The 26,554-nt window shown below is 55.4% G+C and overlaps 1 protein-coding gene across 3 annotated transcripts in view; it reads right to left on the reverse strand.

Annotated features, from left to right (window-relative positions):
* Positions 1-2,497: 2,497 nt before the first annotated feature.
* Gramd1a (GRAM domain containing 1A) overlaps positions 2,498-26,554 on the reverse strand; it is a 35,903-nt gene continuing 11,846 nt past the window's right edge. Inside the window, exons 1-20 of one of the 3 annotated variants that reach the window (XM_023721538.1) lie at positions 26,155-26,204; positions 24,213-24,501; positions 15,183-15,393; positions 15,076-15,096; positions 14,419-14,503; positions 14,163-14,266; positions 13,982-14,077; positions 13,196-13,276; positions 12,048-12,160; positions 11,768-11,909; positions 11,133-11,331; positions 9,822-9,965; positions 7,970-8,088; positions 7,734-7,876; positions 6,575-6,678; positions 6,303-6,476; positions 6,109-6,196; positions 4,979-5,086; positions 4,778-4,898; positions 2,498-2,956 (exon numbers count right to left, since the gene is read on the reverse strand). In XM_023721538.1, coding sequence (XP_023577306.1) covers positions 2,864-2,956; positions 4,778-4,898; positions 4,979-5,086; positions 6,109-6,196; positions 6,303-6,476; positions 6,575-6,678; positions 7,734-7,876; positions 7,970-8,088; positions 9,822-9,965; positions 11,133-11,331; positions 11,768-11,909; positions 12,048-12,160; positions 13,196-13,276; positions 13,982-14,077; positions 14,163-14,266; positions 14,419-14,503; positions 15,076-15,096; positions 15,183-15,393; positions 24,213-24,472 — 2,406 coding nt within the window. In that variant the 5' untranslated portion in view covers positions 24,473-24,501; positions 26,155-26,204 and the 3' untranslated portion in view covers positions 2,498-2,863. Of the gene's footprint in view, positions 2,957-4,777; positions 4,899-4,978; positions 5,087-6,108; positions 6,197-6,302; positions 6,477-6,574; positions 6,679-7,733; positions 7,877-7,969; positions 8,089-9,821; positions 9,966-11,132; positions 11,332-11,767; positions 11,910-12,047; positions 12,161-13,195; positions 13,277-13,981; positions 14,078-14,162; positions 14,267-14,418; positions 14,504-15,075; positions 15,097-15,182; positions 15,394-21,550; positions 21,702-24,212; positions 24,502-26,154; positions 26,205-26,554 lie in introns of those variants that run through there. The other 2 variants (XM_023721537.1, XM_023721539.1) reach the window with 2 other exon arrangements.

A 26,554-nucleotide genomic window follows, 5' to 3' on the forward strand; every position in this document is an offset into this window, starting at 1 on the left:
GGCGGCGGCGGCGGCGGCGGCGGCCTGGGAGGGGAGGAGGGAGAGAGGGAGGGGGCGGGATGAATCACCGCGGGGGGAGGGCGCGGCCGCCCAGCCTTTGCCGCAGCGGCCGGGAGTCGCCCGCCGCACCGGCCTCTCGGGTGGCGCAGGGCCCGTGGGCTCGCACCGGGCGGGTGGTCTGGGTGTGTGTGACCCCGTCTGACTTTGGGACTTCTCATCATCGAGTCTGAGAAAGGTCATCCTTGAGACGCACAGAGGACTTAGCGGGCAGTTTGCGGATGGGTTCCCTTCTCCAAATTACGGAGGTCATCCTCGCGAATTCCTGGGACAGCTAGGCTGGGCCGTCTAAGTGACCTGCCCCCAAAAGCTCTGATATCTAGGCCTAGAGGTCACTGTGCCAAATGGGCATGGGCAGAAGGTTCAGACTCCATCTACTCCCACAGACCCCACCCAAACAGGAGGAACACCATACCACAGAGGCTGTTCCCTGCTGTGGAGTGTTCCAGGACGACCCTCCGAGAAAAATCTCCACCCCCACCTCTGACGTCATCTGTCCCGCTCTTGTCCAGCCCACTCCCTGCACAGAAGGCTCACTCTTGTCTCACAGGGGACGGGGAGTCACGGCCTCTTCCTAGACCCACTCTCCCGCAGGTGACCCAAGTCACTTATTCCTCATCTCCTAAAGCTCTTGGCTCCACTATCACCTTGGTCAGGTCTTCCGTGCCCATTCAGGCTACACTGCTTCTCTTGCCAGTGACTTGACCTTCTTTTCCTCCTTTGTTGCTGTTGCTACCCAACATTACATCCTTCTTGTACAGTTTATCTGTTCGGTACCTCCGCCTACTACCACAGCACAGATCCCTCAGGCTGAGGCCACTGTCCTGGGCACCACAGTGTCACAGCACCTGGAACTGTGCCTGGCACTGTAATCACTCAGTGAAGAAGAGACTGGTTTGCTGAACTCACTACTGCTTCCCAAGACTTTCGTAGTAAGTTTAATTATTCTCGCTTTACAAATGAGAAACTTTGGACTAAGAGATCCAGACTCCTGCTCATCCTGTGGTGAGTGGCTGTGAGATCAGGAGATTCTGCCAAAGAGAGAGAATGGGAGTGGGGAGCAGATTCTTCATGACTGGGCTGGAAGTGAAAGCTTAGCTGCCCCAGTCCTATCTTCCAGTTCTAGTTGAGGTAAAATCCCAGAATTCCCCTGGCCCAGCATCCTGTGCCAGCCCAAGGGGGTGGGGCACGTCCAGGGCGGAGGGGCAGACCTCCAGGGACACCAGACACCTTTGTGGTCTGGGCTTTTACGCCAGCACCTTCTAAACTGTAAAATTCTCCTGCAGAAAATGTCTTTCTGTTCCCAGCTATCCCTTGGTGGGGGGGATGGTATGCAGTGGCACAGTGAGGATAATAAGCTTTACTGCTGGGCAGAGGGCAGCCCCTACTGCCCTGCAAGCTGCCTGGGTATCTTCTATGGGTTTGGTCTTGAACTAAACACAGAACCAGCATTAACTCATACAGTTCTTCCTACAAAGTAGGTAATGGCATTGTGAGTAATTTACATGTATGGGAAACTGAGGTACATGGTGGATAACTGGTCCTGACCACTGCTGGAAGGTAGGAGGGGCTGATAATTTTTCCAGCCTGTCACGTGATTTGCCCAAGATCTCTTTTGTGACCGCTCCTTCCCTCAGGGTCCTACATGTCCAGGACTTGGCCTTGGCTCATGTCCTCATTCGTAGCACAGGTGTTCAAACAAACTCCACCCAGATGGGCTGAGGGGGGTTGGCACTTCACGGAACTATGGAAATCCATGGCCAGGCCTGGAGTCTCCCCTCCCCACTGGGTGCTTTTAGGCATCTTTACTACCTGATGGAGTCACTGTGAGAAAAAAATCAGCATCCCATCTGGGCACAGAGCTGCAGATGTAACGGATAACCACTGCTTATCTGTTTGTCCATAATAAGCATTACATCTATTGGATACTTACTCTGTGCCAAGCCCTGGCACAACTATGAGCTCCCTAAATCCACCTAATAGTGGTTCTCAAAGTACAGTCCCTGGGGAGCGCTGTCAGCAGAATCCCAGCCTGGCCCCAGCACAAGTCACCAAACGGCTGACCCCCTGTACTGTTGTACAGCAAGCCTTCCAGATGCTTGAACAGCCGGAGCATGAGAACCACTCCCTTAAAGCAACCCTGAGAGAAGGGTGCTCTTGTGCCCATTAAGCAGAGGAAACTGAGGTTGAAAGACAGATTTGCTCTGGGTTACATGATTACTGGTAGCAGCTGAACCCAGGCCACCAGGAACCAATTTGTCCTTGGAGGCCCTGCTTGCACTCTGATGAGGTCTGTGAACATGCTGGGAAAACTGCAAATGGCCTCAGCGCCTGCAGCCCCTGAAAATGGACAGATGCCTCCTTCCTGCTGAAGCAGGATCTGAGAACCAAGGGAAGCCAAGCCCCCACCCACTCCCAGGGCCGCACAACCACAGCCACAGCCACTTTCATCCCTTTATTGGAGCTCTGTTAGCCCCAAATAAATATAATACATAAAACCCAGAGCTGAGGGAACAGTGCACCCCAGGGGGTGCCCCCCCACAACCCCAGCTGGGCAAAATAAGTTAGTGGGGGGCCTGCCAAGGGCCAGGCCAGCTCCCTGGCCAGACAGGTGATGGCAGCTGGACTCGCACACGCTGGTCTAAAGTGCATCTCGGTTGTGGTCCCCAGTTCTGTGTGGCCCCTGGCCAGGCCACCGAAAGGAGCAGGCAGAAGGCTTCCGGCGCTCACACCATGCCAGCAGTGGCCGCCGGGGCTCTGTGTGTCCGTCAATTTGGGGGGGGGGCGGCTGTGTGGCCAGGCATCCTCAGGAGAAGCTGTCATCGGACCGCGGCTGGGTGTCGAAGGGAGGGTCTGAGACTGTGATGCCTTGGTGTAGCTTCTCCAGGGAGAACTTCATCTGCCAGGAAGAGGTGGGCAGTGTGAAGGCTGCACACCAGGAGGCATCGCCCCCCACTCCCCCAGCTGAGAGTTCACTCTGCCAGGACAACACAGCCATGCTGCTATGCCCTGGTGAGCTTCCCACAGGCAGAAGATGGGCTTAATGTGAGCTCAGGACCTAGATGCCCTGGGTTCAAATCTTGGCTCTACTACTTTCTGAGTCACCTTGGACAGGTTCCTTCACTGTCCTGGGCCCTCACCTGAAGAGTGGGTCAGCAATATCCTGCCTCCTGGGATTCTCTGAGGAGTTCAAAACCCACCAGAACCTGACTTGCAGGAAGTGCTCGATGCACACTTCCTATTACATTACTTCCTCTCCACGATCTTGGGCAAATTCAGGGACTGGTGCCCAGGCTGCCACCGACCTCCTACCTACCTATAAGATGGGTACCAAGAACATCCCCCAAGAAGGTCAGCGAGGAGGCTCACACTCTAGAGCCCACTTGGCACTTAGCAAAGCCCAGCTCTAGCACCACGCGGTGTGCACCTGCTGCTGTCATTCCTCTGCGAAGTCAACTCTGTTCCCTCAGAGCTTTGCAGGAGATGGAGGTCATTGAAATTCAGCTCAAGGTGGGATCCCTGCCCTGCCCTTCTGTTCTGTGATTCCCTCCCCGCACTGTCCTGCACAACCCTTCTAGCAGGACCATCTCCTTGGGGGCATGATTAGGGTCCAAGGAGGCCCCTGACATGCACCTCAGTTTCTGGAAGGAGGGATTTTCACCATCACCTGCCACTTCAGCTCTGCTGGGCTTTCCCTAGTTTCCTACCCCCACCAGCACCACAGGCACCTACTCCAGAACCCCACTTTTGCTCTGGACAAAGTCCATAGGACATTAGAGAGGGCCCAAGGACATCTCTATGTGGTGACAATGTGTTTACTGAGCACCTACTATGTACCCAGTGCTAGGCTCCCATATCAACACACATAGTGCTCACTGTGTACCAGTCACTTTTTTAACACATTAACCCATTTTAACCTCCGAAGAGGTAACAACTGTGATCCTTCGTACAGAGGAGCTAGCCAAAGCTCAAATGGCAAAAGTGCCTACACAGGTCACATACCAAAACTGGAACTCAGTTGTCTGTATAGATGTTGCCCTTAAGCCCCACACGGGGTATCCAGGTAATTCCCTCTTAAGAATTGAGACCTCAACACCCTTCAGAGAATCGCTCTCTCCCCTCAGATCATGTGACCCCTCCATCAGCCCAGAGTGGGGTAAGAGGAGCAGCCTGTGGGGTAAGAGGTTGGCCCCAGAAGCCAAGGAAGGAGAGCTTTTTGCTTCAGATGCCAGCTTGGAGCTGCAAGTACCCCTTTGGTCATCCTGAGGGAACCAACACCTCTAAATAAAGTTGCCTCTGGGGATCAGCAGTTAAGAGATGGATTCTTACTACTGCCGAGCAGCTGGATCCAGCTGGATCTGAAGTGGGCCCTCCAGACTTTCCTCCCAGATTGTTTTTTTTTTTTTTTTGGTGTGTATTTTCTTCCTTCCTTCCTTCCTTCCTTCCTTCCTTCCTTCCTTTCTTTCTTTTTTTGTAGAACCAGGGATTGAACTCAGGCCCTTGTACTTGCCAGGCAAGCACTTATTCTACTGAGCCATCTCCCCAGCCTCTTCCCAGATCTGAATGAATAAATTCCCGCTTCCACCCCAGACTTCCTCAGCAGCCCCATAACGCCAGGACTAAACAGCTTCCCATGTACAGGGGAGGAAGCTGAGCAACAGAAGGCAAGGCCTCTGAACTTGGGGGGCCCACCCCTCCACGACCAGCCAGCCACCCCTACCTCGTCCAGGAGCTCCACAGAAGCCCGCAGGATCTGTCTCCACTTGTGTGCCTCCACACTGTGGAACTGCTTCTGCAGGGCCAGGATCTCAGCCCACTCCGTGGCCGTCTGGGGGAATTTGCTGTGGGGACACGGAGCCTGAGTGGGGCCTGGGGCTCCCCGTCCCACCCCAGCCCCCGGCTGTGCAAGCTGCATGCTCACCCCTTGGCAAGGGCCAAGCTGTGCCAGGACTCAATGGTGTGGGCCGTCCTCTCCAGGGACCAGAGGCGATAGAAAAGAAGGGCGTTGAGGGCGACGAGGACGATGAGGCTGCAGATAGGGGTCAGAGGTCAGGGATCCCGGGGTCAGTGCTCCCACAAGTCCTGCACTGAGCTCTGGATCTCCCCTTCCTCCACAATGACACCTTCAAGGGAACCACAGTCACACCCCACTCCCCTCAAAGGACAAATGACTCAGAGAGGGCAGAAAACACCCTTAAAGGCCAGCTTCAAATCCAGGGCTGTCTGATGCCCACACCCTTGAGCACCCCAGGACACCTCCCAAGGGGACTATGGGAGGAGGAGGCTGCAGGGAAGTGAGAGCAGGGGCAGGCAAGGCAGGATGTGGACCCTACCTCACACAGATCCTGCGGAGGCAGAAGGGGGGGAAGCAAGAGAGATGAGAGCTGCCCAGCCCCCCTCCACCCTGGTGGTCCTGAGCCCAGCAGGCTCCACAGCCTCTCCTGGGTCTTGAGACCCTGAGGGTGTGGCCAACCCATCCCTCCAAGGGGCACAGTCACTCCCACCCCTCCAGAGCCCACACCCTCCCATACCTGTGGGGCTCTGCCAGCCCCAGTTTTCCAGCCAGGTCTCAGCCCAGCATCCTCGCCTTTGCCAGGAAGTGGCCCTGGCTGCCATCCAAGGCTTGGGAAGAAGCCTGTACTGTCTCCCTGCCTCCCCCCCCTGGCCCTAGTCTCTCTGGCCTACCCTCAGGGCTGCTGGCCACTGCTGTGTCCCCACCACCACCCAGCTTAGGGCTAGACCCAGAAAACACCAGCAAACTATACAAAGCACCTCACTTCTCTCCCCATCCACCAAGCTAACATTCCACATCCTGAAGCACCTGCACTTTCCAGAAACCTCCAGGGCCCCCAGGACCTCTGCCCTTCCGGCAGGGAAGACTCCTCCATGACAAACTGGGCATCTGTGCTGTGTCATGAGCCCTGCTGGACACATCCCAGACGCCATCTCACGTAATCCCAACTGGGAGGTGAGCCCACACTCCCAAGCAAGCACAGCGGCCCAGAGAGGTCAAGGTCACACAGCCAGCCTGTGGATCCAGGCTTTACTCACACAATGCTGATGAGAACCAGGGCGCTGGGGATGCCTGCCCCAGGGCCCTGGTCCACGGACGGCTCTGAGAAACGGGAGCTGAGGGAGCCTGCAGAACAGCAACTCACAGTTAGACAGCCACAAGACCCCAAGTGACCCTGCTCTGGAACCCCCAGCTCCTCCACCTGCCCTGACCACACCCCAAAGGAACATACCTGAGGTATGCATGCCACCCCGGGCACAGGGGTCAGGGTCTGGGTGCTGGGGTCCATCACTGTGACCCCTCCAGCTCAGGGGCCGCTTCCGCCTCCGCAGACCCGACAGCAAGCTCCGGGCATCCTTCCCACCTTCCTCCAGGGACAGCTTCTCAGCCTTGGCTAACTCTCGCTCTGGGGAAGGCAGAGAAGGCTCTGGATGTCTGTACCCAGCCGGGCCACAACCCTTCCAGGATGGAAAGACCCTGCCCTGGCTGGCTCCAGTCCCCTACCCAGGTGGTGGAAATAATCTTCAATGCCACTCCATGAGTTCTTCTCAATGAGAGACTTGACGAGGCTCCAGGGCTGCTTCCGGTATCGGATCTCCGAGGACACCCTGGGGGCGGGGAGACAGACAGGAGTTAGGGTCTGCACTGAGCCAGCCCCAGGCAGGGTCTTTCCATCCTGTTTCAGAGAAGACACTGCCACTCACAGACAGAACAGACCTGCTCTGCACCCCAGGGCTTCCTGGCTTCCCAGCTTCCCACTCCCACATTCCGGCTGACCCATGGGACCCCTTCTCCATCTGTGCTGATCTCCCGGACTGCCCAGGCCCCATCCCCGACTCCTCAGCCCAGGCCTTGCCGCTGAACCTCTTCCATCTGGCTGCTACACTCCACCTCTCTATGGCAAGTCCAAGAAGTCAGCCCCATTGCTTCCAAAGTGCGCCCCGATCACGCTCCTGGCCCCTTCCCCCACCTTCCTGTCCTGCTCAATGGCAGTTCCATCTTGTAGTGGCTCAAGAGGACACCTTGAGCCGGTCCTTGCCCACTGAACTTTCCTTCCTTCCCACTCACAGATGAACCCAACCTCCCCACAGACCCTGTCAGCTCCACCTACAAAATGTGCCCAGAAACTACCTCTTCTCCCTCCACTGCCCCACCACCCACCTGGCAGTCACAGCAGCCGCCCCAAATCCCGGCCTGCCTCAGGGCCTTTGCAACGGCCATCCCAAGCAACCCTTCACCTCCTTTGGGTTCTTGGTGAAATATTCTCCAGGGACCATCTCTGACCAGCATGCTCAGGACAAAACCCTTGGCTAGCCCACTTGCCCCCAGTCCCTAACCCGCTGTGCTTTTCTCCAAAGACCTTACTGCCAGGGAACACTCATATAATCACTATTTTATCAGCCAATTTCTCACTGAGATAAGGGTCTGGAACAGAACAGTCACCTAGTAGGTGCTCAATAGGCAGATGAACAAACCTACTACTCACTCCCTGTCACAGCTCCAACATGCCTGCAGGCCTGAGAAACTGGCCTGAAGGCCCCTTCGTCTACCCCCTGCTATTCAGATTTAGGAGCCTCTGGGAGCCAAGACTCTGCTGCTGACCATGGGTGGGAAAAGGGGCAAGGGCCCTGCACTATCAGGCAGACCCCCAGCCACTGCTCACCGGAGCCGGGCCTTGTTGCGGGCCAGGCCCAGAATGCAGTAGCGGTGGGCAGTATAGAAGTAGTCCTGGTAGGGGATGCCCTGTGTCAGCACCTCTGAGTCCACCACACAGCCGCCTGCCTGTGGGCCACGCCGGAACAGTGTCTGCAGGGGCGCAGAGGATAAAGGTAGATCGGGGTCACCTCCTCGGGGCCACCCCCTTGCCCCACCACCTGCCTGGCTGCCCCACTGGCCCACCTGTGTCTCCACCACTGAGGCACTCTTGGGGCCCAGGGGGTTGCTGATGGGGATAGTGTACGTCAGCACCCGGCGCTGGCGGCACTTGCTGTCCCCGCCCCAGGGGCTCAAGGTCACATCTAGGGGAGAGAGGAAAAGATGAGGAAACCATTCTCTGGTCCTTTGCCCTCAGTGGCAGGAGTCTCCACCTTCTTGGAAGTGTTCAGATTCATCGTAAACCCCGCCCCTCCTAATATCCCTGCCCTATCCACCCCAGGATTCTTTTTAACAGAATAAAACTTCAGATGGTGTTGAAAATTAAGAGCTGGGACCTCTCTCAGAGCTTCAAACACCTCTGACCCATCTCTCTGCTCAGCTACCCCCATAGCCTCAGTTTCTCTTTCTCTATTGGAACTGGCTCCTCCCCTGAGCACCAGATCTAGGAACCTGCAGCCTTCCCAACGTCTTTCCTGGGACCCTTCACACCTCAGGCCCCACATGAGCCTTGGCATCTCCCCAAACCTGTCCAAGGGTGGCCTCATACCCTCCCAGCCCCAGCTGGAGCCCCAGGTCTCGCCCTAGCTTCCCCCATAGCTACATGGGGGAAGACTACAGCTCAGACTCTCTGGTCCAGGCTTGTTCCAAGTCAAGCCAGACCCCTCCCCACAATCTATCTAGCAAATTCCATAGCTCCCAAGTGTCCCGGGGCAGCCTGATCTCCTCTGCTGGATGTGCCAGTCCTTCCAGGGCAGAAGCATAGTTCTGTGAGCTGCCTGCACCCCTTACTGACTCTGCATTCGTTTCACACAGCTCCTTTGCATCAACAGAGAAAAGGAAACAGGAAAAACATCTCTGAGCCGCCCCTCCCAGACTCCAAGCTCCTGTGCAGCCTCCCTCAGCCTCCCCTGGAGCTCGGCTTCCCCTCTCTGCACCCGGCCCTGGGGCCACCCGAGGGATCTCTCTCAGGGTCTAGCTCCCCCCGACTCTCTTCCTTTCCCTGCCTTCCTCAGGTCTTCCTTTAGCTCTTAGATCTGCTCCACCTAGCAGCTGTGGCTCTCAGATCACAGATGACAATCACAGCCCCCATCCTTAACTGACATGTAGGATTTTGTCTTGGGTGTTTGCAGGGTGCTGAGCCCTGAACCCCGTGCCTGTGCATGCCAGGCCATCCTCATACCTCTTAGCCACAGGCCAGGCCTTAACACTGATTCCACCTGAGTGTGTTGCTGGCTGCTCTCACGGGATCCTGCGCACTAAGAACAGGAGTTCATTTACCCCGGGCTCTTGGGCCTCCGAGGTCTGCACAGGCCAGGCAGAGCTATGTGATCTTTAACTTATTACTGGCGTTTTGCAAAGACCAGGGAGATAGCTCAGCGGCACATTTTGCAGTACTAAAGACTGAACCCAAGGCCTTTGTACTGGGCTCCATTCCTAGTCCTTTTTTATTTTACATTTTGAGATAGGGTCCTACTAAGTCACTAAATTGCCCAGGCTGGGCTTGAACTTGGCCTCCGCCTGCCTCAGCCTCCCACAATGCTGAGATTACAGGCTTGGGCTACCACATCCAGCTCATGAACTTGTACTTACTAAGCAGTTCCTAGACATTACTATCTTGGGCTATTCTCCAGTATTAGCTGGGCCGGTTCTTGTGGGTCCCTGAATAGACAGGCATTATGAGCAAACACACCTTCACCCAGAAGAAACTGAAGCTGAGACTGTAGCCAAAGTCCACTCAGCTAGTAAGAAGCTGCACCACTTCTGCTCCCAGATGCCAAGCGCCCCCACACGCACAGCGCACCAGCTGGTAGCCACCTCCTGTCTCCCTGATGGTCCCCTCACCCTGCCCTATGCCCTCTATCTCCTGCCCACTGACCTGTGAATTTGCACTGCTGCAGGAAGCCCTGAAGGAAGGGCGAGTCTGAGAATAGCATCTGCTGCAGCCGCTCAGCACCCACGTGGAAGACAGAGTTGATGAGGAGCCGGCCAGAGAGATCAGGAAGCAGGGCAGCGAGGTCAGCTGGGAAACAGAACAGGGCCCCATGGGCATAGATCCTGTAGGGCCCCACTCCCAGACCCCTCCGGGTGGAGAGGAAGCACCATCAAGCGCGCGTACACATGATACTGCGGATTGAACCCACAGCCTCTTCAATAAGCTACAGCTACACCCCTAGTCCTTTTTAAATTTTTCTATTTTGAGACTAGGTGTTGCTAAGTCACTAAATTGCCCAAGTCAGACCCGAAACTGCGATCCTACTGCCTCAACCTTGCAGAGTGTGGAGATGACAGGCCTGCACCACCACACCCAACTCCAACTATGCATCTTGCTGGACCTCACCAGGGTGGTTCCAGTGGAATCCTGCAACTTCAGATCCTTTGCTGCCTGGCACATCGGCATCAGTGATTGGTTCAGGGGTGGGTTCATTCACCAAGCGGAACCAATCAGAGCCAACGCTAGAGTTTTTCCTTTAGCCTGTAGGAAAACCATGCTATCTTTCTGTTTGCATTCAGCTGGGACAGGACAGGGCTCTGTCTGTCCCTACACAAAGGCTGGCAGAGAGAAAATGAATATACCTGGCTCAAGCATTCCACATACACTAATTCATTTAATTCTCTTAACAACACTATGAAGTGGGTACGACTATTGGTAACCCCACTTTTCAGAGGAATATACTGAAGTTCGGCCAGATCAAATAATGTGCACACATCACATAGGTCAGAAGCAGTACAGCCAGGATTTGAACTCTGGTCATTGGTCTGTAGAGTCTCTTACTCTTCCTCATTCTGCCACATAGCCTTCAGAGCAGAGGCCAAGACAGACAGACTTCTAACGGTATCAGTGGAAAGCTGCCCCTGCCCACATCTTCAAATTTTTGCTCCTCCAGTCCTGGGGACTGAACCACGGATTTTCACGCTAAGTTGCATCCCCTGCCCTTGGTTTGCTTTTTATTTTGAGACTGGTTCTTGCTACATAGCTAAACTGTCCAGCCCGAGTTCAAACTTGGCATCTCGCTGCTTCAGCCTACAAGAGCATGGGAATGACAGGTATGTGCTGCCAGGCCTGGCCAAACCACACATTTTTTAAGTTCCTTTGTGCCAACATGTGACTCTCTTGCTTGACCTGTCTGAGTGAGGTCTACCTGAGGTAAGCAAAGCTAGCAAATGAAACGGGGTCCACCTGCCTCACCTTCTTCCCCGGTGGATGAAGAAGAGTTACTGGTGTCCGTCAGCAGCTCCTCCCTGGGCAGCAGATCCAAGGGTCCCAGGGGGGCAGGCCCTTCAGGTGGAGTGGGCTCTGTCCCCAGAGGTTCTGCCACTGGGGTCACAGTCTGGCTGGAGGAGGGATCTGGCTGGCTGTCCACTTGCTCTTCCTTGTCCTCTTCTGCCTACAGAGAAAGGCTTTATCCACCTTGTCCCAGCTCCAGTCCAGCCTGAGAAGCCCTGGGGGCCACACTGGACTCAAGGGGCTATGTGCACACCTGGAGCTCACAGCTGAGTGAGGAGGGACCCCCAGGGCCAGCCGGATGCAAACCTGTCTCGGATGCATGGACCGTAACCTTTCTTCCTCCTGTCTGTCTCCTGTCTCATCCAATCACATGTCTCTTGGCCTTTCTGCCTCTTACCCTTCATGGCTTTCTCTCTGTCCCCCCTCCACCTGATTCCCTTCCCCCATGTGGTCCTGCTGTCCTTGCCCACCTGTCCCTCCCCTCCATCCATCCTCCCATCACTCTGTCCATCTCCCCTCTGCCAGCTGCTGGTCCCTTTCTCCCCGCCTGCCCTCAGCCCTCTTCTACCCTTTTCCACCAGCACCTTCTGACTCACCACATCACTGCTGGCCCGGGAAAGATTGGGTGTAACGCGGCCACGACGGGACCCCACAGGGCTCGGCTCCTGGCTGTGCTCTGCGGCCCCCGAGGTGGTGATGTCGCTCAAAGCAATCACATCACCCACGTCCTTAGGACTCCTGCAGGGGAGGAAATGGGTCCTCTGGGTCCTCGAGATCCCCACACCCTCCTGGGACACCCCCCCCACTGTCCACCTAGCATTCCAGGATGCTGCACAGCCCCCCTGATGGTCTCCCTCATACCCACCACCAACTCACCCCAGACCATTCAGCTGCAGAGGGGAGACATAGTCTTCATCCTCACTGGTGAGGCCCAGCTCTGACCCATAGCACTGATGCACCAAGTGCCACAGCTCGCGGGGACTCAGCGTCTAGCCGGGCGAACAGGGTTTTGGCCTCACCTCCCCATGGAGCCCTCCCCACCAGCCCTCAGCCCCTGCAGTTCCCATAGGCTTCCACAAGGGGGCGACATGTTCCTCCACCACCAGGATTGAGAATAGATTTAGGAAACAGCTAGAGTCCTTCTGGGCCTCTGGACAACTGAGGTGTCCATGCTCATAGGGAAGAACCTGTGGAGGTCCAGGAAGGGAAAGTCATTTGCTCAAGATCACACAAGTGACCTGGGCAACTCTGGGATGCACAGGAGGCAGGCTCCGGGAGCTGTGATGGCTCCCACCCCTAACTCTTTCCCCAGGTATCCTCAACAGCCTGGGCTTTCAGCTGCCCCTGGCCAGGGTAGCTGAATGACAAGGGCATTGATGGTAAAACAACAGTGATGGTAGGGCCGGGGAGATGGCTCAGTGGAATAAGTGCTTTCCTGGCAAGCACAAGGGCCTGAGTTCAATCCCCGGTTCCACCAAAAAATAAAAAATAAAAAAAAAGCACTTCTCTGAAAAGTGATGGGGCTTGAATGGCATTTTGACCTTCCTCTGCCCTTGGGCTCTTTGGAGATGCTGACTGCACTGTCCCTCCCCTGGCTCCTGAGTGGGGCCTTCTGGAACCTGTGCTTCAGAGGCCAAATGGAGCTGCCAAGGATGCAGGGTAAGAGCCTGAGACGGCAGGATGTGTGCAATGGAGCTGGAGGGGCGGGCCTGGGTGCACCGCGGTGGGCAGCCCAACATCCATATGCCTGCCCTCCCTCCCTTCAACAGAATGCTGGCTTTGTGTGGTGTGAAAATCTGCCCCAGCCCCAGGGACAAATTATGATGGTCTGTCTACGTGGACTTGTTTCTCCTATACCAGAGATTAGCTTCCAGGTCGGGCCCAAGGACCCCCCAGCTGCCCAGAAGATCCTATGGTTATAGCTGCCCATGAGAAGAGTCAGGGATTCCTCCTGCTCCCCAGGTTCGGGCGCCTTGGATCCACAGTCCCCTGGAACCCACCCGTCAGGCCCTACCCAAGCGCACCTTCTCCAGCAGCGCATTTTGCCAGAGGCGGAAGATGAGGAGGAAGCATCGGTCACGGGCCCCGAAGGAGGTGAAGAAATGCTGCAGGAGACAGAGGGCATGAGGGGTGGGGGGCTCAGGACAGAATAAGGGAGCAACTCCCGCCTTCCCCTAGCCATCCCAAGGAATCCATTTATCATCCCTGCATCCACTGCACAAAATGTGTATCCCACGGCTGGCCCAGGGCTGTGCCTGAGTCACAGTGAGGAGGAGCCCAGGGTAGACCAGGGTAGAATAGGAGCCTTTTCCCAGCATCCTCTGCCTTGCATGGCGGGGGCTGCAATGTGGAAATGCGGTGCATTTCCCCAGTCCCATCACGAGGGGTGGCTTTAGGTTGGCAGAACACAGGGGCCGTCTGCTGCAAAGCCTTCCTTGCCCTTCCCACTCCCTTCTGGGACACCAAGTGTGACAAGGCCATCTTGCAACCAACTGCACATGGTGCAGAAGGGCCTGTGTGAGGGGCGCTTCCAAGGGGAGGAGGCATCTAAGCTGCTGGATATACGGGCAACAGGGACTTTACTATCACTGCCACATTCCCAGGCAGCTATAGGAGGGGACACAAAGCAGAGAAGGAACAGGAGGCTGCTGCAGGGACCCAGGCAGAGGTGAAGAGGGCCAGGCCACAGCAGATGCTGAGCAAGTGACAGCTCGGAGAGCTCAGGGTTCAGAAGAACCGGACCCCTGCTCTGCTCAGCGGCCTGTGGAGACTAGTGGCCATGTGGCCCTCTGTCAGGACCCCTGGCTCACCTTCTCACTCTCTGTACAGATCTGGATGGCATTGGGGATGAGCTTGGCTGTCTTTTCCTTCTTCAGACACGTCACTTCCTTCAACTGGATGGAAATCTGAGGACGGCAGGAAGGTCAGAGGCACCAGGGCCCAGCCCCCACCCTTGCCCTCCCCTCCTCGCCTGCCCCCACGGCAGCTCACTGTGGTCTCCCAGCGGAAGATGTTGCTGTAGAAGCAGATCCAGTTCTCGGAGAGATAGAGACGGCCCTGGAGGAGGATCTCACGCTGCAGGGCGCAGGAGTAATCTGAGAGCCACGAGGCGCAGGGAGAGACAGGCGGATACCCGAGTCACCCAGCCATCCTGGCAGTCCACAGGCCAGCAGGGACAGTGGGGAGGGCAGAGCTGCAGGTGAGGTCAGGGAGCCGGCAAGCACTGGGCCTGGGTATGGGAACTCACCCACAATGAGGCGCTCAGCCTCGGGGAGTTTGCTGAACAGTTTGCGGAAGTCTTCGTTGCGCTGCTTGTATGTGGGGCTTAGCATCTAGGGGTGGAGAAAGGACAGCCTGGGTGGGGATCCCACCTCAGCACAGCCCCCTAGACCTTCCAGATCCCCTCAGGCTGCTCACTCATCCCGACACTCTCGGAGGATGCAAACCTCCTGCTAGGTTCTGTTGCCTATAACACAATGCTCACCATGATGCCGGCTGCCATTTACTGATTTCTTATATAAGCCAGGCCCTGTGGCAAGTACCACCAGCACCACCAACCCTTATTCAGCACACACTCCCACCATGTAAGGCGGGGCTGTTCCTTTCTCTCTTTTTTTGGCACTGGAGATCGAATTCAGGACCTTGTGCTTGCCAGGCAAGCACTTAGGCTGTTGAGCTACCTCCCTGGCCTTTGGGCTGTTTCTTAAGGTGAGGGAGAGAGGGACAAGCCCAGAGACGTTACGTACCCCATTCAAGGTCACAGAGCACATGAACAACAGTATCTATTATGACACAGGCTGCTAATCTCAGCACACACCCCTGGACTGCTGCAGCCTGGGTTCTTGGCCAGCAGACTACCTCCTCCTTGCAGCCTTCTAGCGAGTGTCCTTGCCCAAATACTTACACTGTACCAGCTCTGCATCTTCTGCAAGAGAAAGAGAGGAGTCAGGATGAGCCCCTGGATCCCCCACACTCCCGCCCCTCTCCCCACCCACCTGGGCTTGTACCCACCTTGCTGTTTCGGATGAAGTTCCGGCTGCCCAGGCTCTGGGTGCTGGGAGTCCCAGGCACCCCACCCTTCTCCAAGGAGCTATCAGACCCCTTCTCCACCATGGTGCTTGTTTCAGGCTCAGGTGGTGGCCGGCTTGGGGGTAAGAGCTGCAGCCGCTTCCGGAGAGATGGGGAGCTGCTGGGCGTGCTCCGGCCAGAGTGGGGCGTGGTGCTGGGGCCAGGGGAGGAAAGAGAGAGGCATGGAGGAGACAGGCTGGGGTGGACCAGGCCTACCCACCAGCCATCCAGCCCACCCACCAATTCACGCCCCTGGATCTGCCCATCTAATCATCTAACCTCAACCTCCCGGCCACCCACCCATCCCTCAATCTAGCTCCCAGCTGTCCATTCACCTGCCCACCCAGCCAGCCTGCCCTGCACCACAGCCCCGAGCAGATTCCTGACATTTCTGTGCCTCAGACACTTCACATCTGTACTCCTGGGAATGACAAACACATCCTCATCTTGCTTGGAGAGTTACACAATACATGTAAAAGGCTTCTAACAGAGCCTGGTACATACAGAGCTCTCAGTAACATATGCTACTCCTTTTAACTTACTGATTCATTCATGTGACAAATATTAAACAGCAACTTTCCACCCCATTGCTCAAGCTAAAACCATAAACAGGTCTCATTTCTTTGCCTCAGCCCTTGTTTCTGGTCTTGTCCCACCAGCACCACGACCAAAATCTATTCACTTTCACCACTGGGAATTGAACCCAGTGCCACCACATTCAGCTATTTCCCTGGCCTTTTTTTATTTTGAAACAAGGTCTTGCTAAGTCACTAAGTTGTCCAGCCTGGGCTCAAACTCGCAATCCTCCTGCACCAGCCTCCCGGGGTGCTAGGATTGCAAATGTGCACGCTGCTTCTTCTTCTATGCCAATTCTCCCTGCTCCAGCCTCCACAGCCCATCACCCAGATACCACAGCGGCTTCCTCCCTGGCCCTCCCCCACACTGTTCTCACTGCAGTTGGTGACCACTAGGTCAGGTCAGGGCCCTCTCAGCTCCAAGCCCTGCATTTCACCTGCAGAGAAAAGCAACATTCTCACCTGGACCCCCAAGCCCCTTTTGACCAGGTCCTGTCACCTCCCTGGCTGTCCCAGGCATCCCAGCCTTTGTTCCCTGAACTGTCCGACTTCATGTGCACACCCAGCCTCCGCACTCGGCTTCCCTCCGCCTGCAGTGTCCATCTACGGCCCTGTGTAACGCTTCATCCTCTTCATCTCACACACACCTCCTTCCCCAGTGGCAAGGCCTGGAATGGGCACCTCCCCACGCCACACCCCATACTACTTCCCCTCCCTGTTTGTTTATTCATTTTATTGCTCCCCTCTGACTGAACTGCAGAAAATCTTGGTTGCTGAGGTGCCCCTAGCACCCGGCTCACAGGACATGGAAGTTACACTCAGTAAACCTCGGGGACTGGATGAACGGCCGCTGGCCGGAGCTGGGCCAGCGGAGACCATCAGGTACGGCCGGCCGGTGCCCTGGGAGAGTTAACCTTCTGATAGGAGGCAGACGTTAAACAGAACCCTCAGGTGATGGTGCGATTACAAACTGCAATAAGGGCTGTAAGGTATCGGCACTTTGAAGGCATATTCATTGTTGACTCCTTATCAGGAACTCTATCAAGCTCTCCTTGTGATTAGTTTTATTATTCCTCAAACAATTCTGACGGAACCACTTGACAAAGGATACACAACAGGTTTGTCTCAGGGCAGTACTACCAGCGGGGAGGCCCTGATGATTCCGGCATGCCATGCGGACAGGACTGCATGCAGTCCCTGCCACCAAGGAGGCCTTTCCAAACTTGGCCCGCTGGCCTCCTAGCTTTGGCAATGCCCTTCTTCTATCCAGAAGACTGTTCTTGCCTCTGTTTCCCCCCACACTGAGGAATGAACCCAGGATCTTGGTGCCGAATACATTCCCAACACTATTTTTTATTTGGTGATAGGGTTTCACTAAGTGGCCCCGGCTGGGCATGAACTTATCATTCTCCTGCCTCAGCCTGCCAAAGCCCCCTTGACCTTCTGTGGGCCTCCATAAGTCCCTGTGCAGCTCTCACTCCAGGAGTGACTTCTCTCGTCTGCCACTGTCTGACGACAGGCCATTTCCGCTACAGATCTGAGGGCTCCCTGTGGGGAAGCCTTGGGCTGTCCTGATCCCTGTGGTCTTCCTCAGTCCTGCCCAGGACGGGGTGGAGGGGTGGAGGGAAAGCATTCACATAACACTAGTATAAGGAATCAGCGGGATAAAATACATAGGTAACTAAGTTACACAGGAGACAGTGAGGGCCACTGCCACTCTCCTGGACCCTCTGCTCCTACCTGTAGCCAGAAGAAAGCTGTGCCTCCAAGTTCGGACAGGACCCTCCCAGCCTGAGCCCTGCACCTCCAGCATGGAAAGCCTAGGGCTGGTTCCACTTCGCCATATTCCCTCTCCTCCAGCTCCTGCTTCACCCTTCCCTCTGCCCAAATACTTTCCTCCCAGATGTCCTGGGGCACCCTCATCTCCCTCTGGTCTCTGAGCCACTGACATGTCTGAAAAGACACCAACCAGCCCCAGCCACGCTTATTGGCTATTGGCACATGCCAATCCTAGCACAATCCTAGGAGGCAGAGGCAGGAGGATTGCTTTGAGTTTGAGGCCAGCCTGGGATACAAAGTGAGTTTAAGCCTAGCATGAACTGAAAAGCAAAACTTCTCAAAAAGGCGAAAAAAAAAAAAAAAAAAAAAAAAAAAAGGTGAAAAGAAAAAGACAGCTACCCCAGGGCCTGCCATGAAATTCCACCACCCACCTCCAGCCTCCTTCCCTGCTTTCTCTTCTTCCTCAGCTCAGCCCCCAGTGACTTCTGGGTTATTTTTCTCCCCTACCCGATGTTATATCCCCATTCCCTAGCAGGGGCCTGGTGCACCGCACTGCAGGTGCCCTGTGAACATTTGCTGTTGTGGGCCCACTGAATGATCAACGCTACCAGAACCCGGATGAAATCCACCCAGGGCATGATTGGCAGGACTTGGACATGCAGGTCTCAAGGAATTCCTCCCTGTGTGGCCCTGGGCGGAACCTTGCTGAGCCTAGGTGTCCTAGGTGTGTAGTAAGAACTGCAACAGTTCCCACTCACAGGGCTGCCTAGAGGAGAAAGCAAGGACCACTGCATACAGCCCACAGGGAGAAAGCACTGTGGTCTGACCAGTTTCCCTCTTAGCAGACTGAAATGCAGTGCCCAGCCCTGCCTGCAGCTCAGCCACGTTAGTCCAAAATGCCACCCTGACACTGACAGGGTCCTCATATACACCTCAGCCAACATCAGGAGCCTCAGCCACATACCCTGTAAATATGCCAAGCATCTGCCCTGTACCTGGCATTTAGACACAAGGAGCTGACAAGAATGCTGCCCAGAGGGACCTGGATTCTAGTTGAGGCCCCACAGAATCAGTACAAAAACAGAGAAATGAGAATAATGGCCTTAAGGGGCGGGGGAGTTGGCTCAGTGGAATAAGCACTTCCCTGACAAGGGCAAGGGCCTGAGTTCAATCCCCGATTTGGGGGGGGGGGGGGATAATGGCCTTAGACAGTGGCTCCTACTCCAATCAGGCTGCAGCGTGGCCTGGGACCACTGGGCCGGGGGACCAGGAAATTACTCAGAATGCAGAATGCTGGGCCACACTTCCTATCACAGGATGGGGTGGGACTCAAGAGATGTATATTCAAGTGTGGACAGGACTACAGGCTGTGGAGGTGGTTTCTTTAGTGAATCTGTGAAGGCCTCACTGGACCTGACTCGCTCAAGCCAAGCAATGAAAACAAAGAACAGAGTTGGCAAAGCCTGAAAAAAGACAGTTCTAGGGGCAAGAACATCAAGTTCAGAGGCAGAGCGAGCTTGGCAGGGCTGAGGAAGAGCAGGGTGGCCAGCAAGGCTAGGACAGGGGAGGAGGGTACAGGCCCACACTGCAGGCCATGCTGTTCAAGTGTTTGGGCTTCACCACCCAAGGACAGAGGAGAGCAGGGAAGGACTCTGAGTCGGGGGTGACTTCTCATCTCACTGGCCTGAAACACAGGGCCCCCAACTCTCCTGAAGCCACAGGTCACCAGTGGGGCTGCCTGAGGATGGTTCAAGCTTACACACAGGCAGGGCCCACACCCCAGTTCTTGCTCCAGAGAGCAGAACAAAGAGGAAGTGCTCAAAGAGCAGGGGCTGCCCTAACCCAGGTGGCTGTGGTATCGCAGAGGGCGGAGCTCTAAGAGGCTGGAGGACGGTTATGGAGGTGGGGACTTGTAAGAGGAAGGGGTTTTTGCTACCAAAGACTGTCTCACCTCAGGCTTCCTGGACCCCAGCAGGTCCAGAGCTGCCTCTGGTCAGAGAGAGGCAGATATATACACAGGTGTGCATAAGAAGAAAACTCAAGGAGATCCCAAGGCCTAAATCATTGGCAAGCTGCACTTACAATCACACTTACAATTGCACGTCTCTCTCTCTTACACACAGTAGTGTCAGAAACATGTGACAGTCACAGAGGGAGCCAGTCTCGGAATAATTACCAACATACACAACTGCAGCACTACAAACATGCTATAGCAACACACAAAGACCCAGAAAAGTTACACATACAGTCACACACACAGAGCTGCAGCAGAGCACAGAAACACACAAGAGAATGACAGAAGGTCCCAGATGAACCGCACTTATACAGAGCCACAAGAGTCTCCGATGCATCGAAAGCAAACCAGATTCACACAGTCACCAAAGAGGACCACAGGGCGAAACAACATTCACAGGGAACCCCAGCTAAATCACACACACACACACACACACACACCCTTAAGGTTGATGAAGTCACGCAATCAGCACCCACACCCCAACAGTCTCTCTGTCCTCATGGTGGTCACCATCTGGCAGGGAAGACAAAGCAAAGCAATAATGTGAGGGTGGCAGGCAATCTCCACACTCACACAACCACAAAGGACTCTGGAATAACACAACTCCAGGCACTGGGGACACACCCTGACATCACAGTGGCCAGGTTTTGAAATAATGCCTAGGACATGTTTTATAAACTTACCAGGGGTCAGTCATCACTCCTTCCCAAGAGTCAAGGTTATACCCAAGGTCTCAGGAAGGAGGGTCCCAGGCCCACAGTGAGCCACAAGAGGTCTCTCTCCCTCATGCACACAAAGCCACAAAGTCTAAGCCCACACAGAAAACCCTGGGCATATGCCAACAATGTCACATCGAATACACTCCGGAACTTTCACACAAAGATAGAGTCAGAAGTGAATGTGGGACCCAATCACAGAGGGTCCCAGCCTCATGCCCAGAGAACCGGACACCCAACAGTGGACACAGGCTGGCAGCTTCCATTTGCATAAAACAGAATGAGAGTTTCAGAGGTAAGCTATAGGCACAGACCAGCACCGAGGGTCCTGTCCCGACACATGCGCACATAGTACAGAGGCACAATGGGACAAACACTGGTAACTCAGTGACACGTGGGGCCATCCACGGAATTAACAGCAAATTACAAATGCCAACAGCTAAGGAGGGCTATAGCTGCCGCACACCAGGAGCCCCAAGCACTCATCAACACACCCTAGAAACACAATCAGACACAAATCGGTAATTTGTACTTGCATGAATGGGATGAGGAGCATTACACACACACAACCAAAGGCAGGGTCACAGCAGCACGCAAAGCGCCCCAAACGCGCACTAGTTACCACGAGACACACACAGGTGAGGTATAAGAACACTCAGAGCCACGGACGGAATTCGTGGCAATTACACACACCTACACGGAAAAGGCTCCCAGCTGCTTCACACGCACCAGGAGACCCGGACTGACCCACAGACACTACCAGGACAGGCTTCCTAACCGGAAACACGAGCACACTCGGCAAGGCTGCAGCCACACGAGACCCCGGGGGACCTTGTGCGGGTGGGGACGGTGGGAGGGGGCGCAGGCGGGAGGGGCGGCTTGGCCGGCGTGGGGCTCGGCGGCCTGCGGGCCCAGGCTGGCAGGGGCTGGTCCCCGTCCTCCCTCCATCCCGGGCCGGCCTCGCACCATCGCCCCTGAACTCCCGGGCAGGGGCGACTCAGGCCGGGGGTGGGGGTGGGCTCCCCGTACGAGGAGGCCCTCGGGTGCTGCCTCGCAGCAAACCTCGCAGGGCCGGCCCCGACCTCCCTCCCCGCCCGCGCTGCACCCTGGTGCTGCCTGTGCGCCCCGGGTTCCCGGCACCGGCGCTCCCCGCCCCCACCCGGGGTCGCCCCACGTGCACCGGCGTCCAGACCCCGCGCCTCCCGCCCGCGGCGGCCCGGTCCTTACTCGAACATGGATGCGGCGCGCGCCCGGCGCAGGGCAGAGCCGGGCTGAGCGGGGCTGAGCGGGGCTGGGCAGAGCTGGGCGACCCCGCAGGCCGCCGGCCTCGCCTGCCTGGGCCGCCGCCCCCAACCGACCCCGCCGCCCGCACAAAAGGCCGGAGCCGCCGGAGGCCGCCGCGGCGTCAGCGACACCCGGTTCCTGCGCCCGCCCCGCCGCGTCACGGCGCCGCCCCCCGGCCGGGAGGGGACGTGGGCGGGAGCGACGCGGCCTAGACCCGAGAGGCGGCTGGGGAGAGGACCGGACCACCCGGGATTCGAGAGGACGGGGAGGGGCGGGGCTCGAGAGATGGGGCGTCGTGAGAGCTCCGGGTCCTAAGACCCCAAAAGTCAAATCCGCCCAAGCCCCTGGCCGTGAGAGACCTGGGAGCTGGCGCGGAGGTGGGAGTGGCAGGGATGCTGGGTGGCAGGGCTGGGGGAACCGAGGCTGGAGGAAGGGTGGTGTGTGAAGGCCGTCCCCCATCCCCTCCCAACCTCTGAACCCCAGTTCTTGGCACCGGGAGGTTCCTGGGCCTCAGGCTCAGGAGACTTCACAATCCCATTCCAAATCCAGGACCCCTGGCTCTTACTGGTGCTGTGAACTTGGGCCAGCCACCCTAGGTGTGGGGATCCCCCTGGGATAGTGGAGGGGAGGACATCCTCGGTGTGGGGAGTCTGGGCCTCAAAAATGGCAAGTGACTTGCCAGGCCCCAGGGCCACAGGCTGCAGAGCCAACACCCACCCTTGTAAACTGCAGCTAGCTGATGTGCTGGAGTTCTTGCCTAGGCTAGCCTCCAATTTGTAATCCTCCTGTCTCAGCCTCCCTATGAGCAGGGATTACAACCATGTGGCCCTGTGCCCAGATCCTACCTCTTTCAGGAAATCTCCATTCCCATCCCGCTGGCCCTTAACACCTCCCCCACTCCCCGACAAAAAAAGTCCCTGATTGACTTCTCTGTTTTGGTGGATGACAAGCCCCAACCGTGTGAACCTCGCTTGACTCCTCTCACTTGCAAGGGATCTGTCACAACCCCCCTCAGCTCTGCTTATAAAGCCTTCCCAGAAGCTAAACTCCTCCCAACCCCTCTTGACTGCCCCAGCCTCTAGCTCCTGGCCTGGACCATCCCAGTTGAGGTCTCTGGTTCTCACATCCCTATTTCTGTCCTTATCCCCAGTCTGTTCCCACTCACAGGCAGCCCGACCCTGTGAACACCAGAGTTAGGCCAGAGCCCTCGTGGCTGAGAATCCTTCCCAAGAAAAAGTAGAGTGCTCACCCTGGCGCCAAAAGCCCTAAGGACCTGGCTCTTTAACCTCGCTCCTTTCTCTCTGGTCCCTTGGTTGCTCATTCCTAGCCACCCTGCCTTCCCTGCTGGGCCTATGATTGGCCACGCATATTTCTGCCTCTGCTGCAGGACCTTTGCATCTGTTGTCAAAGCTCTCCCCTAGGTCTCCCTAACTGCCTCCCACCTCCAGACATCAGAGAAGCCTTCTTTCCTCCATATTCCTGTGCCTCAGTTTTCTGTTTCTCCTAGCCTGTTTCTTCTTTTGAGATACGTTTCCATTTTAAAGTAGGTAATACTAATTTCAAACAGGAAAACATAGCGGCCATCTATGTTCCTTTGACCCATATGCAATCAGTGTGGACATTGGGCATATTGCTTCAGATCTTTAAAAAAAAAAAAAAAAGGAAGAAATAAACTATTACAGCGAAAGGCCCACTCCCTACCCCTGCTTTCTGTGCCTGAACACCCAAGGTTCTCTGCCTCGAAGTTAGTGTCAGCACTTCCTGTGCAATTTCTCTACCCTTTGGCCACATCAGGATGCATCCACCAATTATAGCCCAGCATTTGGTGTTCTTTTTTAAAAAGACACACAATTGGGCTCTTACTGTATCATTTTGCAATTTGCTTTTCTTCATCGTTTCTGAGATTTTTCCACACCAATACACAGAGCTCTGCTTCGTAAACATTCCCCCTTATCCAGTGTCCATTGTTGGAAGAAAAATGCATATTTCTACCCCTGGCCAGTGTGTGGCTTTCCTTTTTCCCCTTATGACCTTGAACCTCCCAGTTCCTGTCTCCTTGGCTAGAGGTAGTGAGTCTTTGCAAAAGTTTTTTTTTTTTTTTTTTTTTTTTTTTTTTTTTTTTTAGTCTGCAGGTTTCAGCAGGAAATACCTCTTGCATTGGCCTCTAGCACATACTTAGAAATATATGTCATGTCCCAGAAGTAGCAGGAAACCACGCTTATTCTCACCATGTCTGTTACATAGCATTATTTTTAATCCTACTCTATTTCAGTTTGGAAACAAACTGCTGATCACAGTTTACCACATCGGTTTTCTGGCCCTTCTGTGGATCATGACCCACAGTTTGCACAACTCTGAGTAGTCAAGCATGGGGAGGGAGGTCCACTCCAGACTTACTGGGTCACGCTCAGTTGAACTCTTAAATTGGTGCCACAATGTACCCGTGCAGGTTTTGTTTGTGACTTTGTTAATTCCTGTGAGGTTAAGGCTGCACACAACTGTAGCCCCACCCTGGACAGGTGATGGTCACAAGATCCCATCCTCCTCCATGACGAAGGAGAAACAGACAAACACTGTCTTTCCCATCCCATCACCCCGATCTCACCAGTCCTGGGGGAGACTCTCTAGGCTTGGGGTCCTCAGTCGCCGTAAGGATGAAAGAGATGGGGAGCTGGAGGGTGACTCCCCATCGCTGGATGGTGTGATCTGAATGGTGGGTACCGCCAGGAACCTCCATGGCTCTGGGGCCAAGCCCTGGGCTCCAGCATCCTGTGCCTGCCGCTCCACTGGGAGAGCAGGCAAGTCCTGGGCACCACCCTGGTCCTCTGGGGGCGCCCACGGTAACAGGGGCAGGAGCTCAGCCATGGCAAGAGTCTTGAATGGCAGCGTGCCCGCTAGGGGAGAAAGAGAAGAGGTGAGGGGGAGGGTTCCTGTCCCAGACTCTTCCACCTTCCCCTCCACTATGTCAAGAGAGACAAGCTTTGATTAAAAATATACGTTAGTGTGGAGGACCATCTGAGCAACTCTCCTTGAAAGAGGGACAATTGTCTCCATTTTGGCTGAGCCTGACCCTTTTTCCATGTATTGACTTCTACAAGGGGCCGGGGAGATAGCTCAGTAGAATAAGCACCTGCCTGGCAAGTGCTTTAATCCTCAGTACCTCAAAAAAAAAAAAAAAAAAAAAAAAAAGACGTGTACAGAGCTGGCTAGTACTTTTCCTTATCCTTTTAGTTGGCTTTAAGCAATGCATATAGGTCCACCCCAGATGCTAATGGTAGTCTTTGAAGACAGCAGGTGCATTTTCCCAACCCCCACTGTTGTTCCCTTGTGTGAGCCAGGACAAGATGGGATGAAGAGTCAGTGCTGGGATGAGCCTCGAGTCAGAGGCCGTGACTTTCTCGGGCTTGAAAGATGGCACATCAGAGCTGAAGCACTGACCCCAAAACATTTGGTACTAGCTCTGTTGAGTTGTGCAGATTATCTTTCTCTGCCTTTTGTAGAGGTGATTTCCTACCTAGCCCAGCTCACAGCACCCAGCTAAGCCTCGCCATTCTCAGTCACTCATCCTCAAGTCACTTCCTCCTTCATGAATGAATAAAACCCAGGTTGGGCCCTGGATCGAGGCCTTTGTTCCCCATAGCCATCATCATGGCTGCACTAAGGACCCCTTGGCTCTCCATAACTAGAATACGCCTTAGGGTCTTTATTCTTGCCATAGGTTGCACTAGAAGTGATAGATTGGAATTAACTCACTAGAATTCAAATAACTTTCTCATGAGTTTACAAATGTAAACTTCCTGGGCCTGGATGAGGGCTGGGAAGGGCTCTTATAGCTTAGGGGGGTCACAGAGATCTGGTGAGGTTCCCAACTCTGCCGGCGTCCTTGCTTTGTGACCCTGAGCTTCACTTTCTTCTTAGGGGGCACTGGCAGATCTTGTATGACATCCGGGGGGAGTGTCAGAAACCCTAGCTGTGCAGAAGAGCACACAATGAGGGCATAGTAAGTGCCTGTCCATGTCCCTAGGCTGGCAATATTTTTTAAGCATCCACTGAGGCCATGCCCTGGATGTTTAGTACACTCCAGCCCAAAACCTTTCTAGACGCAAAGCCTGGAAAGAGCCAGGACTGAGTGGGCTCCAGAGGCCTTGACCCTCAGGAACAGCTGGTTAAGTGGAGAGAAAGAAGCGTGACCCAAGATTTCCCTTCCCTGGTTGGTTTCCCAGCAGTTGCTTCTCCGGAGATGAATAAAGACCGAATGGCCAGTGGCTACTGTGGCTGTGGCCTCTGCAGCCTGGGGGGAAGCCCTGAGGTTGTAGCTTCCGTGCTGGCATGCAGCTGGGACTGAGGAGGCCAGACAACAGCCTGTTGCTCAGCATGGCAGAGAACAGCAAGGGCTTCTTGGAATCCAGCTGCCCAGGAAATGGAGAGACAGTTTTCCTATTGGGAACTGTGGGACCAAGAGACAGTTCCCTGGTTGGGGAAGATCCTGATCCTTACAGGCCAGGCTGAGACCCTACCAGAACCCTAGGACCCCAGGACTTTCCTACCTGACGGGCTCTTCCTCCTTCTGTTCTCACAGGGTGCAGAATTGTATGATGAAGGCAGAAGCCCTTTCTTCACCTCTTCAAGTCCTGGCTGGGCCACAGAGTTTTGACCTTCAAGCCGGAATAGTCAGGCCGGAGTCATGTTACTCTCTGGCCAGCTGAGAGAGAGGACAGAGAAGGGGGTAGGGTGCCCATACGCTGGAGGAGGCTCAGGAAGGCCACCCCACCCTTCCCTTCTTGACAGCTTAGTGATGAAAGGGCCCTTCTTACCCTAGGCCTCTAGTAGTCCATCCCTCGGGTTGGCCTCCACAAGGCAGCTTCTGCCCCCTGATCCGCAGTGCTGCTTTTCCAACTCTAGATACTCCACACAGTGGCTGAATCCAACATACTTGCCAGCCTTCAA

The sequence above is a fragment of the Octodon degus genome, unplaced genomic scaffold (genome assembly GCF_000260255.1).
Source record: "Octodon degus isolate 3935 unplaced genomic scaffold, OctDeg1.0 scaffold00083, whole genome shotgun sequence".
Taxonomy (NCBI): domain Eukaryota; kingdom Metazoa; phylum Chordata; class Mammalia; order Rodentia; family Octodontidae; genus Octodon; species Octodon degus.